A 16,977-nucleotide genomic window follows, 5' to 3' on the forward strand; every position below is an offset into this window, starting at 1 on the left:
CACAAAATGACAATAAAACCACAATGTCTTAACATTAAAAAATATAATGTGTAAGACAATATCAGAGACATTTACAGTGAGAGATGAATAAAAAGAATAATGAAAGAGGACACCAGGTACAAGTTTGTTTTGAATTTGTATAAAGAAAACGAGACATCACGTCTCTCTAGTTCAGTATGGGTACATGTTACCTTATGTGTGTAAGTCACACAGAACACAAAAAGGCACAGGGGATGAGAATGTGCATATACTTCACGCAGCATTAATATTAGACTTTATATAAAGTCCAGACTTGAAATGTCTCTTGAAGTCTTTTCCTGCAGGTAAGAACTTAAAGCACACAGAGAGGTGTGCGGGACAGAGGTACTGGTCATTTTGCCATTAACAGAAAAAAGGTAAAGGACAGACAGAGGCTAAAGGGAGACCAAGAAGATGCCATACAGAGACAGAGAGGGAGACAAAGAGAGAGGCAAAGAGTAAGAGAGAGCTCCAACTGCCAGAGACAGGCCGATGCTAACTGTAGGCCACCAACGGGGAAGCCACAGCCACAGCTGTCACAGGCTGGAGGACAATTTGGGGCAATGCTCGGGTGGTATTTTTGACCAATATCCCAGAATGACTTCAACCAATGTACAAGAATAGTTCCTCACTTCCTCCTCACTGACATCAAAGCAAGCGGTTTTAATACGAGAACTTTCAGGTTAGAAAAACTCTCATAGCAAACAAAATAAACAGAATTTCTGGAAGTGTCGTCACAGCTGCTTCTGTGCTGTAAACATCTATCTGTGCACAGATAGAGTCTTCGTTCTGCATCCAAAGCCACAGTGACAACCTGTTCGGGATGGCTTTCACGGCAAATTCCCTTTATGGAGGTGCAAGAAAAGGGTTCTGCCCATGCTCTGTAAATGGTTGGAGCTCCTTCCTTTCATTTCCATAACAAGCCATCAGAACTCATCTCCTAGTGAAGTGGCCACAGTCCCACTGGCAATTAAAATCATGCTGGGACATGCCATGGTTGTGTGTGACTCCACTGTCGGAAACAAAAGCAGCGGCGGCAGCGGTAATGACGCCAACGGTTGAGTGGTAAATCTCGAGCGATGTCGGCGGAAACCGTCGCTTTGATTTCTGCAGGAAACTGAGAGCAGGCCTCGTTTACATCTTTCAGTATGAACCGTACTGGAAAATATCAAACAAGGAAACAGAGTCATCTCATCTCTGTCTTCTGTACCACTTTCTGTACACAGCCACAATCCAAAAAAACGGCAGGTGTTTTTTTTTTTTAAGAATCATCAGCATCGCATCAGGCTTGAAATGTAGAAAATAAGGAGTGAGACTTTAAAAATATCCAGCTGGGGCTTAAAAAACTAGAATACTTGACGTGAAACAGTCTGACTGGAGTTAAAGGATAGGTTGAAATGCCTTGACTGTTGAGGCATCATTCACTTAGCTTCAGCCAATGCATTTCTACAGAGAATGAGTCATCCTTTATGGACAGTATGGATAGGAGAAACTGTTGCAGTGACCAATATCTCAACATACGGTACATGTTCCATGTAAATATTGATTACTCTAATGTAGAAACTGAACTCTCCTGAAAACTCCTCCTCAAAAAACATCAAGGTTTACTGTATGTTTTTAACATATATTCCCCCACCTTTATGAAGAGAAAGAGTTACATTTTTTTGGGTGGTAAAAATTATTGGTATAAAATAAAATACTACTACTAAGAATGGCCTGTTTTGAAACTAAATGTATATATTTGTATCCTGAAATCCTGGAATTCTAAAGCTACTTTTAGCTCCCGATCTAACAGCGCCATGGCTAACCCCAGTTAGGCTGAAGAGGTAAGGTATAAGCGAATGTGCATTAAACACCTTGCATCAATGTCTTTCCATCTGTCAATCATCAACAGAAGAAACCCAATCCCTGAATAGCTGTGGAGTAGTCTGCATTGACACCATTGACACGACTTGTAAGCACAGCTTCTATTTCTAACACAAAATGTTCTTCTTTTAAGTCTTAAGATAAGTTTGAGTTGTGCCAGTTTGCATTACTTCTATTTATTTATTTATTTCATCCTATTTATGTGCTATAATGACAACAACCTACAATTCAGGTACAATACTGACCTTAAAAACAGACGTGTAAAATTCTCCAGATTTATCGTATCAATACAAACGCCCTGAGCAGCTTTGACTTTGATATGCACGTCAACTCCGATTCACATTAAATGATGTCTGTTTCGACATCGCCTAATGATTATTTGTTGCCAAACTCCTTCCTGTCTGTGTCCGACCGCCTCTTCATAATGGAAACGTCCGTGTTTTGGGGCAGTGTCAGTTATGCCTGTTGATACAAGTTGTTTTTCCTGTGATCCTGTCATCCCGGTGCAAACACCTTCACTTGTTTACAGTGAAATGTCCTCTGTGTTCACCTTCACTTCCTGTCTGTTTTCAGCATTACTCTACGTGCTGTACATACTGTATAGTTTTACCATACTGCAGCGTTCAGCAGCGGGAGGTCATTGGCAGGGTTACTTGTGAGGTCATTGTTAGCCGTGAGAAAATTAACGCTGATTGGGCTTGTCACGATTTGCTCCCCGAAGCCCGTGCCACAGCGGCACCTGCCAAGCCGAGCTTCTTTAAACAAGAATGAAGCCTATTCAACAGCTGCATAAGCAGCCAGGCAAGCAGACAGCGGAGGGAAAAGAGGGACAAAAGAAAGCAAATGCAAAACAGAGAGGACTTTCTAAATGGAAACCTCAGAATGGGACTTCTTTTAAAAAAAAGTCGGAAATCAATTTAACATAAAGTAAAAACCCATGCAATGTTAATCTATCTGGCTTAATCCCATTGTGTTAAGATCCTTTATAATCGCCATTCAATACGACCATTTTTCTTTTCTAACAAGCTTGCCCTATAGCCATTTTATAAATCATTGGTACAAGGCTTTTTGCCGTGCCACAAATTCTGTTATGGTGTCATTATTTCACTGAGTTATGAACCATGCAAGGTAGAATGACAAATATGTTGTGGAACAACTCAAAATATTGTATTTCCTTTCTGAGTCATTGCTAAAAAGAGTGTAGCACTGTTTAAAAAAAAGATTAACAATAACCACGACAGCAAGATAGCAAGTTCTTTCGTTCACTTAAAAAAAAATCGGAAGCATCATCAACCATCTGAGCTGTGTTATTGCATCTACGACTTTCATAAGCAAGGTTCAGAACAGAAGAAGTTCCAGCCATACACTTGGTGTGTAAAGAAAAAGTGGAGAAACACTGGTAGTTTCTCAACCATATGCCGATATCCTTAAGTCGCCATGTGCTCTGGCTTTGAAAGCCTGCACTGCCAATTCCTCATTTGAAACCTGACCAACTCTTTAACAATGCCCCTCTCTGATCCAGTGGGAAGGAGAAAATCTATTATCGATTTCCACCTGGCTTAGGTGGAAAAAGGTCCAATAGCGATGTTGAATAACGCTACAGTGTACTGTGCCTTCACACTAAAGCTGGGGGTTGGTGTGAGAAGGCATGTCAACAATGCCCTTGACTATGCCACAGCACCATCTGCACGCGCTGAATATTTAATCATCAATAGAGCTGCTCAAGACCAGTAATCAAGAAAAAGGAAAAGATAATAGGCATCATGGAGGAGCTCATAAGACAGCTCCTGCGTGATTGGAGTTTGGCTTATCTTTTAAATCACCCATTGTTTCAATGCTAATTGTGACCATTTCTACATGCATGCACTGCAATTAAAGATATTTCTTAATCACTTCATTCAACCCCATTCAACCCCAAAAGCTATAGAAAACAACTCAATAGATGTATAATTTAGCCACTAAATGCAATTCATCACTGTCAATGAGAAGTCACAAATCATTTCTTTCCATTTAAAAATAAAACTCTCGCATTTGACATTACTGGCACCTACTATTTAACATCCAACACAAGAGAGGAGGATCTGGATTCCACTTTCTTAGATGTCCTCTTTTCCACACCTACATAAAACTAATTACTACCGTTCTCTGCCGATGTATTAGAGCCCGCCTCCCGCATCTAGCCAATAGATGAGTTATCAGTGAAAAATGGTTTCACGCTTATACTCTGTTGCAATAACACACACTGTAACTTGATTCCAACTATTGCAGACTAAAAACGGCATTGAACTATTTTGTAACAATAACAAAAGAGTTAATTTGAAACTATTTGACTTGAAAAAAACTATAATGAGGGATGAAATTAATATATAAGCACAAAAGCACAGAAAATAATGTAGATGTAAAAACAGCCAGGTCATACAGAAAATACCAACATAACCTCAATCATGCTGAACATTTCCTCTAAGTCTAATACGTCCGACTTTAATTGCTTTGGTGAAACGGCATAGACAAGGTGAGAACAATGCAGCCAGACTAGGTATTTCTCTATAATAACGACAGACAACCACTGCCTCTTTGTATCTCCTGTGTGAGCACACAAAATTATGTAAGCTAGTAACATGAGACATAATCATTTTCTTTGAAAAGGGTTAGTCACCAATTTATTCTTACCTTAGGCTGGGCGCGACGTGGAAAGGCAACCTTAGGATCAATCTGCAAATGAGAAAAGAATAGCAAAACCATTGTTAAAAGAAAAGCTGTGATATTCCAAGAGTGAAAAGCAATGAACAGGAATTTCTTAAAAACTGTGAGCCCACAAAGGGACCCCGGAATGCCAGTATTCACATGGTCACACTTTAAGTCCTCTGTGGTCAGGAATAAATACTAGGGTTGTAACAGCAGTAACACATATTCAACAAATCAATGTATTAAAATGTGATATTTTTCCGCTCACAATGATAACAATTTATCGGACCCATTAAGATTTACAAAAGCTGCATAATCAGCCTGTGGCGATACTGGCAGTCTGCTTTTGAATTTGAGAAGCATTCGACACTAAAGCTGCATTCAGTAGCCGTCAGAATTATTGCAATTACAAATTAAGTGCACATGAATGGCCCAAAAAAGTGGTGATAAGAACATAGAAAGGTGGGATTTTGTAACTAAAAGGGCTCTGCGACTTCAGACCCGGCTTTTGTCAAATCTGACGTCATTCGTTTCTCATTGTGTTATTGTGTCATCGTCACTCTGGTTAAGGTTAGGGTAGGTTATTTTCACTAATAGAAGGCTAGGTTAGGGTTATGGGTGGCATAATATCTTAGTAACAATGTAGTCATGTTGCAGCCAATGTAAACAATTCAAACTGAACAAACACTTGGACTCTTCAGACGAGGTAAATAACTTCACTCGGAAAAGTCATCCGACGCAACAATCTTCTGAACATGGAATTACTGAGAAATCTAGGGGGAGTTTTGTGGAGCTAATTGTCTTAATTAGCTTTGTGGCAACTCATTTGGCAATGACTTGAATGTAACGGATGTGCGTTAATGTCAAAAAGTTACGCACTTAAGCTTTATTCCCTACTCTAAAACACCCAATAATTAGACTGGTGCAGAGATTTGGCCCAATAAATACTTTGATTTCCAGCTAGGTTCATTACTCACAATGTGACTGGGCAGCAGAATACAGCTGACCTATATCACTGACCTCATTACTTAACTGTGTCAGATTTTCTACAATTGTTGGAACTCAATGACACGTTCTGGGCCCAATATTCATTGGATTGCGCAGTGTACTTTATGAAAGCGCATATTATTTACAACTAATTAGTTAAATATTAGTGTTACCAAATCATCTTCTGGCGCTGCTGTATAAAAATAAAAAAAATAAAACCAAATCTGCGTCAAAGAAATAGAAAAAAGGTTGAGGTGGAGGCCCGCCACGCCATCGTTCTGCTGGTCATGGCCGCAGCAGGGCTTTGCTTTTATTTTAGGCAGGAATCGCTGATTCAATATGACAGGGAGAAAATGAGAGTCTGAGGCTGCTGACGCCTCCAGATATTGCCAAATAACTGTGAGGATGCGTCAGATCAGCCTGTTTCTCCATCTTGTGCTTGTTATCTCATTAGCTACATTTTCCTCGTTAATTTCACTGGTATGAAGGTATGGGTGGGGGGTCTGACCAACCTTGCACTGACAATGAATCTCATGAGCAATGTCCTCCAAAATTGTCCTTGCCTGGGTACCAATGGAATTGTAAAATGGAAAATATTTGCTTTTTGGCATTATAATACTTGTTTGTGTTTAACAGAAAATCCTTTTCATGCTGTTCTTTATGTTGTGGCGTGTTATACTTAATTATCTACAATAAGTGTCCCTATTCTATGCTTTTGTAAAAGTTACTCCTTCAGCACAGATGGACATACAAGTATTTAAGAAAAAAAGACATCTTTCTACTGAGAGAAACAATGGAAGGAAATTGGAATTAAGGAACACAAGAACAAAAAGACACCATCTGCACAGATCAATTAAGCCAATGAGACTGACTACGTTTTAATGTGTTTGAAGGCGAAGTCATTGTCATCTTTTCTGTCAGTCTCAATTATTACGCTTATCTTTCTAAATCAAGTCAAAATGAGAAATGAATTCAATAACACCTGGGTATAGCAACCCTGCTTGTAATGAATTTCATTTAAAGATTTAGCACTTAGCCCCAGGCAAAACCAATTCAAACTCAATTATTTTGTGCGCCCTATTTGAGCAAAGACAACACATTATGTTTTGAATACGAAAGTCCTCTATAGTTAGTAATGTATCTTACTTTTTAAGACTATACAAACATATCAAACCTCATTTCACCATACTACGTGTACTAATTGTTTTTCTGTCCTGCTGAGAATTTCTATTCACTATGAAGCTTCCCGTTTCACCATGCACAAGAGAGCACTTAAAAACACAGCAGCAATGGAAGTCATATAGTTTTCTGTCAGCTGAAAATATTATAATTATCAAAAATAGGCAGGTACATGCACATAACTGTGTGCAAAATGAGGCTACCGCAGATTGTTTAAATCATACTGAGAGCAATGTAACCAAATAAGGCAAAGGGGACTTACTAACCAATCCTTCTGAGAAATCCTACAGCAGCACCTTTTTAGGTCACAACTTATGATGAATGACTTCTTTGAGAAATTTGATCGTAAGGAGGGGAGATGTTAGCATGGGAAAACCCGGACAAACTTTGCTCTGCAAGTCAGTCTGGCCGAGAGCCCATTGTAGCCCGTTTCCATTGTTTTCCAAATCGAAACACCAATCCCGACCACCGAGACAGGCTTTACAAGATGACAAGCAGCGTTTTGTTTACATTCAACATGACGGCTACGTCACCCGGATCGTTGACCCGATTGGTTGAAGGACTATCCAATTGCGGCATCTGTTGCTGACGCCCCTTTGGAAGTGTGCTTGTTGAATGGTCTCAATGTTTTATTGTTGGATTGAGCTGTGAATGAACCTTCCCCAGACCCAGTCTCAGTTCAAACTGAAGAGGGTCAACCAGGCTAGGGAGATGTAGAAACTGTTTTGCTCTGGTTAACATATTCATGTGGTTTTTATGTAAAAGAAAAAAAAGGCCGAGAGCTAAAATATGCACTGCCTTTTGCAGAGAATGCTGTAACTTTGAACTATGTTGTCTCAGTTTCACCTGATACTTCCTTCCTGAAACATTTTGTTATGTACACACGTACCAACAGGTTTGCCATCAGTCAGCCGGACCTGGGTTGTGTACTGGGTTTTTATCTACCAACACCTTAAACTTCTTAACACAAAACAACATAAAAAGGCCTACAGTATTAGTGATTTACATTGTATGTTTTGGTCCATTTTTGTTTTCAAGAAAGTACTTAATGGGTTAGGCGAGGGAAAAACACTCTTGTCCTTACTATGCTTTTTCTTTCACTGTAAGTTTCGGCTTCTCCACCTACATCAGCTAAATCCAACAAGTTTAGGCATACTCAAAGTGGTTTATTGAAATGGATTCTGGGGGGAAAAAAAGCAAGAGAAAAAATAAAGTCACAAGCTGATGTAAAGGTAGAGAAGGCATTATTTAGGGAACATGTGTACAAAAAAGCTCTTTAAAACACAAAATGAAGACAAATAACTGTAGTGTAGAACGCAAGACCTCCCATCCAGCTGTAGCGGTTATCATCTAGTAGCAGTTAAAGTACTTTATTAATCCCCCTAGGAAATGTCTTTATCATGGAATACCGAGCAGTGCATGCAAACTAAACAGCACATAGATATGTAGAATCCTCACTTGGAGTTGACTGAACAATCTGCTCTCTATATGAATGCACTCCTCCTTTGAACATTGCGTCTTATTGCTTGCCAGATGAACTGCTGAAACAGGGGGGAGGGGGGGAACCAACGCTATTAAGCAGGTAAACACCTGAAATTTATCTTCATCTTCTAGTAATGAACTTCACATGGATTGACTTGACTGATGCATAACATATTGTCCTTTTCTGTCGTATTTCTTAAAAGCTGATTCACAGAATGACTGTAATTGATGGTATGATGTACAACTGCCAAGATTAATCAATCAACAGTAAATTTTTCAACTATTTTGACAATTGATTGTTCATTAGGGTACAAAAATTCTTTTGTTAAGCTTCTCAGATGTAAAATTTTCAGCTTTTCCTTGTTTTACAGATAATTGAATATTTTGGATTGTGGACGGTCGGTCAGACAAACCAAGACATTTGATGACTTCACCTTGGGCTCTAGGAAATTGTGTTGGGCATTTAAAAAACATTTTTTTAAATGATTTGATTAAGTATTAGCGAATTCATCTGTTATGAAATTAATTGTTAGTTGCAGTTGCAAGTATCGTGTTCAAATGCAAATTGTAATCAACATGCATCATTGAAACAGACAGTATTGAGTTAACCTACCACTATACTTTTATGTATGAGCCACAACAAAATCATACTTCAAAAACTTGGGCCAGACCCAATTCACACGTGTGACAAATGACCTGGATAAGTATGCTACCTGGAGTAGTCTAATAGAAAACCAGGATACTTTGGTCAACATTTTTTGGTACAGAACATCACGGAAGATGATAAGAAATGAAGAAACAGCTGCACACAGGTGACCAGGAGCCAGGATAGCATTAGCATCGTGTATATGAGGATGTGAATAACCCAGTTTTGAGTATTATCCTGGTTTTGATCTTATTTAGGATGGGCTTTTTTCATGGAACTTGAGAAATCTGGCTACTAGTCTGAGTGTAATTGCACTCAGTGTGTTCCTTGTGAAAGAACAATTATCCATATTCTTACCGGTTATAAGGATATTATTATTACAGGCATCCGTTATCTACAAATGTCTTTACTGTAGGTTGTATGGGGTTTCTTTTTTCCTGTGATTAAATTACGGTAACCATCTAATGGCAGCACCACCTATTATGTACAATTGACTGGCAGCGTCTAATGTGATGTCATTTTCAAAGGGCTCTGCAATTATGGTATGTGCGCCTTTTGCAATGTGGGTATCTCAGATAGCATCTAGGCGTGTGTTCACTGTTCAGTTTTTGCGGAGCACAAGAGCACGGCTGGTGACATGCTAAAGATGCACTTCTGGTGAAGTAGCCGCGGTCTATATCAAGAGCTTTTTCCTCACTCACACTGGCCTCTCCAGTGTGTATGTAAGTATTTCTCACCCTATGGCCTCTTTACATCACCCTGACAAGACTTTTTTTTCAGATTAATAGTCTCGGTGCACCTTTCCTATATGATGAAACATGATCTTACACACAGAACAAAAGTAGATTTCCTCAAGACATCATACAACCAGATATGTCAACATTATAAATGAGAACAGACCAAGAGGAATCCCCCCTACCCCGCCACTCCATCTTTTATCTTCCGCAGCCTTTTACTACAGGGCCTCTGTGGGCCGCTTTTGCATGCGACTGTGGGAGATCAGGGCAGAGAAACAGCCTATATCTTAAGTTCACATCTTATAAAAAGGATTTCATATATTAATGCGGCTCCTGGGTAAATTCTCTTCCTCTCTCTTAAGACATATCTACACTAGCACGTTGATGTGGTGTTTCAGCTAAAAGGAAAAAAGCTTATCAAAGCTTGCAGCTTTCGCCAACTTAATTGTGTGAGCAGGTCCACAGGTGTGCCTGTGTGATACCAGTGAAGCAGGTGCAAATGTTTCATATCTGTGCTGTCAATCTTTACTGATTTTTTTTGCGGTGGAACACCACCTCAAAAAGGCAGTTTGTTATGCTCAAATCAATAATGACAATTTCACCAAATTTCACTCAAAAGGATATTGGACATCTTTTCATTTTCTAAAGAAAATATGCAAAACCATCATGAGTCTGATGCAGATTCACTGGTATGACACAAGAAATTACATTACCGCCATGACGAACATCTGATGTTCTGTATGTACTGGCAAGATGCAGCATGCACTAATAACGCCCTCAGCTATAATTAACTGCAGATGACAGAGCACCTGCTATACTTAAACAAGAGCAAGTCAGAGTTTAGCTCACTGATTTGACTTTACTCCCAAACTCTGATGAAACCGATTTAGATCTGCCTAGAACAGCTGCTCATCCATATTTTTCCTGCCTCACTTACAACATCAGAACTGCAAGGTAAATATGACCGTTGGTCATTCAAGAAATTGAGACTTAAACCATATGTTAGGTCCCTGATAAATATTTTAACACTTTTTATTAAATTCTTTATAACTGCTTTACATAAAACAATTAAAAAGATGCCAACCTGGAATCAATCTACTGCCTTGTTAAAGTGCATATATTATTTAAAAAAAACTTTGGGAAAAAAAACTATATGTTGTTTTGAGTGAGATACGGTTTCTGAATATCTGCCTCGGTCTCCAGGTGAGCTGTTCAAAATCTGCACGGGTTTCCACATCACTAGCCAAGATGAGGTGGCTAACTGTAGCATGCTAGCACTAGCATACTAGCTCGTTCTGAATGGCAAAATACTGCTATAACACACAATAGTTCACCATAATCTCCAAAATAACTACTTCCAGGTCCCTGTTCTGCAGGTATCCACAAGAGTCCCTGGTTTAAAAGAAGTCTCCCAGCTAATCTTACCTTGTACTGACCCAAGTTGGAGAAAGAGTTATCTAGCCGATGTGATCCTCAGCTAGCTACTGCGCGTTTGCGACTCCCCCCAAAGATGTCTCCCTCTGTAGCTAAAACAGAGACCTAAACACACAGGGTGGAAACAGGACCTGCAGCAATGTGCAGCACAACAAAAAATAAGGTGTTTTTGGAAAATCAAACCATGTAAACCCTACTGGTACAACCTCAAAATACAATTATGAACCTGAAAATGAGCATAACATGGGCGCTTTAAGCTCTCAACTGTTACTTCTCAAACGCAAAATCATGTACTATGATCTCCCCTGTTCACACCGGCCTGCATCGACCCATCCTTGGGAGCAGATGCTGTGAGTTACATATTTCTAAACTGAACAAAGCATAATGAAAAATGGTAAATATGTTCTGAATTACCAGCATGTGTGTTCTGAAGCCCCGGGCTGTGCTTCACCATGTGTCTTATTCACATTCAAGTGTTTTCATAACCGGACAGAAGGCAGGAGGACCCGGTACAAAAAAAAGGAGAAAAACAAGTGCCAAAAAAGAAGAGGAAGACTGTGATGGTGTTCCTGTTATTGCACATCCTGACATTTTTTTGTGGATGCTACATTAATTGGAAATGTTATGCTAAAATAATAATGTTCCATACTGAAATCTTTTGTGATGTCTCAGTGTAATCAAATCAAGAACTTTCTCTTTTGTGTTTGCTTTTTAACTAATAACACTTAATAATTACTATACCGTGTGTGTGTAAGTTAAATTGTCATTTCCAACTATATCTGTAAAATAAAATGAGATAAAAAAACACTATATTAGCTATGATTTCCACTTTCCCTGTACAAATAATATGACTCAACTTGTTCACAGTCAGAGCACCTCAAGCCACTCACTCCCTTCAAGGTTGCTAAGGACAAAAACACGTGTGAGGATTCATTCAAGCACTGCAAAAGTAGGAGGCTTGTATCAAACCAACATCTGCAAACACATCGAGAACCATCCACATTTGCTGGATCGGTTTCGTTCTTTTCTTTTGTGCTGAGCAACTTTGTAAAGAGATATGATAGAGCCTAATGCAATGCAATCGTGATAGTGTGAGCGTTAAGATATACAACAGCACAGCAGATATAGCCCAATGACTAATAGTGGGGAAAACAACACAGCTGACAGCTGCCTTAGGTTTGTAATCTCCTATTGCACGCCGACGGATAAACAATAGCACATTAGCAGCTCGGAAATATCAATTTCTGCAAGTATTTGCGTCAGGATCTTTGGAATGTCAATTATACTGTCAAACACTCATCCGATTACAAAAATGTCAAGCAAAAAAAACAAAATAACACAAAGCTTCACTTTGTTCTTTATTATGATGAAGCCATTAGTTATCCCTTTTATTACAGGACTATTCGCATCATCAATATATTTCAGGTTTGGGGGGTACAAAATACACGGCCATGGAAACAAAGACAATAAATCATACACACAACTAATTGTTTCATTAACATTAGACAGGAATGCAAATCTCATTTGTCTCCATATCTTTTGAAATATATACTTTGTAAACGTCAACGTCCAATATGATTACGATACTAGTCATTACAAACTAGTTATTTGAGGCAACCTGGTGGCCTAAGGTTTTTATGACACTGACCATATAATCACAACGTCCCCTGATCGAGTCTGGCCAGGTCTCTTTCTCCCTTCATTTCCTGTCAGCTTTCAACTGTATGCTATCTAATAAAAAGGCAAAAAAAAAATCCCCCCCCACGAATACGTGAACAAATTTGGAATGAAAATCCACTTCCACAACATATAGATTGTTTACGTGTGAAAGAGGAAATTATACATATTTACATAATAAAGAAGTAAAGGACTCACATCAAGCCCCGAGTAAATTGCCAATTAGGTAATGACAGACGTGCAACAAGTTAAGAGAACTTTACTGTGTCTGTATACCAACGCCACAATTCAGAGAAAATGATGATTGGATGGCAGACCTCAAAATGTCCCTGTTCAGTTTTCAAGGTGACGGACTGTCAGATTGGACAAGTATGACACATTTATCCAAACATGACATACAGCCTTCAATAAATGTAATAGAACACAATTATTTCTGTAGACAAATTGTGATTTTTACATTACAGAGTTTGCATACCACTTAATATGATTCAGAGGAGCAAGACAAATCTGTGTTTTTCCAGCATAATACATAAGAAAATAAACAAAAGAATATTCTACATTTTGGTACTTACAATATATAGAAGCTGTCAGCCGAAAGTTGAGTAACTTTAATATGAGTTAAAAAAAAAAAAAAAAAAGTATGAAAGACCTTTTTCTTGTGGGTGAAAAAAACAACATGGCAATCAATAAGTCAGTAGCAACAGAAGTGCGGTGGTTTGGGACTGTGCTAAGGTGGACGGAGACAGACAGACATTTAATGTCTTTTGTTGGAAATGTATTTTCCCATGAGGTCATCAAGTATATATATGCATGCATGCATTCTGTCAAGCTGTCAAAGTTGTTCAGTCCAAATGTCAAGCTTGAAGTTATCAAACTGCCCTAGATTCTGCTTTAAAGTATGCTTATATCATTACCCTTCCAAACAGCTCCTTCACCTGCTTCTATGTACTCCTCTCTTTCTACATTTTTGCGACACCATTGTCGTACTTATTGGTCGTTTCACTGCTAAGAACCTCGTCTTCCCTCTATAGTTTATTCACAACAGAGGGACCACTGTTTGTCCTTATCAGCCTTATGACTAACACATAGCAACACTAAAGCACAAGGTTTAAGTGATAGACTGGCCCACCTGAGACTTGAAATAACATAAGAAGAAGGATCTAATAGAATGGGGGGGTGGGAGAGGAAACTTATTATCAACTGTATGTCCACTGTCTTTTTCCTCATAATGTGTTTTGACTGTGTTATACTGGTAAATAACTCAATTTTAGACCAGTAGAAAAAGTAAAGCCCTAAGCCCATTTGGAGAAGTGACGCCTCCATCACTGAGCTGTTCTGAAAACTGTCCAGAAACCTCAGAGCCTCGTAATAAAAAGAAGATCAGCCACAGTCCTAGGAACTATGCAGCTGAAATAACTGAAAGGTTCACTGTCTAACAAAATGCGAGGTTTTCAGATCTGTGCTACATACACTCGAGCTAAGAATATGGTAACAATAGACAATTAATCCTAAATTTACTTTTTGGCATATTCTTATCCCTTTCAGAGTACAATCTATTTGTCTTTGAAAATCCTTAACAATATTCCTCCATCTAGAGCTGCCTTTAGCCGGTGTAGCACACACAGTATGTTTCCTCAACATGTACTATTCCATTTCCAAAACTATGCTGGCATATCTGGATATTACCACCTACCGAGCAGAAATCCCAGACAAACACAATTTCAGCTGAACCCTGTCTCATCCATCACTACAGACATCTCTCAAAAATGACTAGCCTCTTTAATTATTCATCTACTGACACATTTCAAAAAGGGCAAGAAGAATCCACATTAGTTCAAAGTTTTTCCTGAATCAGATGCATGTCTGTGGATCATTTGCCTTATCTATGCATGTGAGTTCAGACATTTATTTCTAACTTAAAAATACATTTAAAAAAAAAAAAAAAAAAGGTCAAGGGATTGCCGTTACATGGCTGCATTTACATTACATCCAATTATTAGTTCACATTACAGTAAGCCACTAGTTTGAATACCATATTTGTTGTTGTTGTTACTTACAAATATAAACAGTTTTTGGCATCAGGGCGATCTTTTTTTGAGTGGAAGTGTTTCAAACCTGGTTTTTGCACACTTCAAGTATTAGTGCAAATCAGACGTGATACAATGCAATATCTGCTGGGTCAAACAGTAGCGAGGCAGCAGGCCTGAGCCAGCACGCCCTTCAGTAGAACATGAGATATGTGCACACTGCACACATGTGGCTGCAGCGAAGAAGGGGGTGTGTCTGCCCCATTCATCGAGAGAAGTGAAAGTGAACACATATGATATTGACCCTGGAGTTGTGTTTTATTGCTAAGCTTAGTATTGAAGGGACCATCATGCACTTAGCCTTTGTACATGACCTTGATCTACACAGCCTGTCAACCTACGAGGTGTTTACCCACAAGGCTTTTAGGCAGTTAAAAGTCAGACAGTTAGGACAGGGGGTCTCCACCGGCAGAACAGCAAACACTTGACAAGTAATAACACTTATGTAAGTGTACGTGAAATTAACTCACCGTCTTTGAGTCTAATTCGTGGTGTTGTTGGGCTAAGACTTTATCTACACTGGCAGCATCTGTAAACGTAACAAACCCAAATCCTCTGCAACACAAACACACAAAGACGAAAACAACAATGTTAAAATGCACACATACAAAATTACAAAATGTTGGTTCTTGCAAATACAAAAGGCTAAAAACTAAAATATATATAGTGACTTTCCACAATAAATTGCATACAAGTAGGCATCATAGTCCTATGACCTTAGTATAAATACATTTTTTTCTGTGTTAATGTATTTATAATCCACATTATGGACGTCCTGTAGCCGATTTGAATCGAACTGGGGACACTGCTGATCATTATTTGGTATGTAACAATATGAGACGACACTACACCAACATTGTGGTGCAGTCACAAAGTCAATGTCAAATTGCATTCGGCTGCAGCTTTACAGCAGTGAGCATTTAAGCTTATCTGGCTCGCTGTGAAACCACACGCAGGCGCGCGCGCGCACACGGGGACACACACGAACACATGCGCGCGTGGACACAGAAACACACATACACGCGGGATTAACACTAAACACGGACAAAGTAAGCGATATCGTTACATGCACTGGGGAGGAAAAGTAGAAAAGCCCTATATTTACCTTGAGCGTTTTGTCGTGGGATCTCTCATCACCATACATTCTCTTATTTCCCCGAATTTACTAAAATAGTCTCTAAGGCTGTCTGTGAATAGAGAAAATATGTCGGGTCATTTGACAGAAACATATGGCCATGCTGTTGTCACTGTATTTCAAAAAAACACCCCGCGATGCGCATAGGGGTCGAATAGAGGACTTCAGATGGACGGAGATCAAAAATAACATCGTGCTCACACACTAGTGAGATATCCCATACAGTACACTACTGCACAGTGCACATTAGCACATACACCGCCGGTAGCTACACCGAGCACTCAGTCACAGCGACAAAACAACAAGAAATACAGGACACGGTGTAAAAGAGAATAACAGTCTCACCTGGTGAGGTTTGCCAGCTGAGGCCACCGATAAACATTTTACTGTAAGGGGAAAACACAACAGAAGTGAGTCCAGATGTCAGTTCGGCCATTTTGACGACTAACTACTTCTAAAAGCGACCTTAAAGGATAAAGGAAGACTAGGAAAACACATTCGCGCTTAGTAATTGTTGTCTATCTACATCAAAGGGGGAGGCCACTCGTGCTACAAAGCTGAGGTCTTTTAACTGAATCTGGAAACAGACTCGTGCACGGTTTAAGTGCGTAACGTTACTGTGGGGACGAATCCAGCACGGCAGTCGAAGTCCTCTTTAAGATGTTGTAACATGGGGAAAAAACGTACCTTTGGAAGAAATTTTGAAAGATTCTTACCCCGGGTCATGTTGTGAATCATTTAGGCTTCCGGATGTGGCTTGACTCCCGTCTCCTTCCATATCTATTTCAAACTATAGGCTGGGACTACAGTAACAGTGACAGACACACACAGATACGGCAGGAGATATGCAAAGCCCCGCTATGAGAATATTACTGAGCCGGGAATGAAAGCGTCACACGTGGGATCAGCTCAGCCCCCTGCTCCCTCCTCCCTCTCTCCGCACGCTCTACCTTGGCCCACAGGGGGGCGGAGCCTGCCTCTGTCACCTAACCAATCCAATTGACGTCAATTCAGGCAATCTGCAAACCAATCCTCCGATTTGTC

General features: G+C 39.5%; 1 protein-coding gene across 19 annotated transcripts in view; it reads right to left on the bottom strand.

The window, feature by feature from the left end:
* msi2b (musashi RNA-binding protein 2b) overlaps positions 1-16,889 on the bottom strand; it is a 236,699-nt gene extending 219,810 nt beyond the window's left edge. For all 19 annotated transcript variants that reach the window (XR_004658998.1, XR_004658996.1, XR_004658997.1 and 16 more), the window contains exons 1-5: positions 16,650-16,889; positions 16,279-16,319; positions 15,904-15,985; positions 15,269-15,353; positions 4,555-4,596 (exon numbers count right to left, since the gene is read on the bottom strand). Coding sequence is in view for 16 of the 19 variants with exons in the window: in XM_034889676.1 (XP_034745567.1) it covers positions 4,555-4,596; positions 15,269-15,353; positions 15,904-15,985; positions 16,279-16,319; positions 16,650-16,711 (312 nt within the window). In the remaining 3 variants the exon portion in view is untranslated. The remainder of the gene's footprint in view (positions 1-4,554; positions 4,597-15,268; positions 15,354-15,903; positions 15,986-16,278; positions 16,320-16,649) is intronic.
* Between the last annotated feature and the right edge of the window lie 88 nt (positions 16,890-16,977).

Source organism: Etheostoma cragini, chromosome 13, assembly GCF_013103735.1.
Source record: "Etheostoma cragini isolate CJK2018 chromosome 13, CSU_Ecrag_1.0, whole genome shotgun sequence".
Lineage (NCBI taxonomy): Eukaryota > Metazoa > Chordata > Actinopteri > Perciformes > Percidae > Etheostoma > Etheostoma cragini.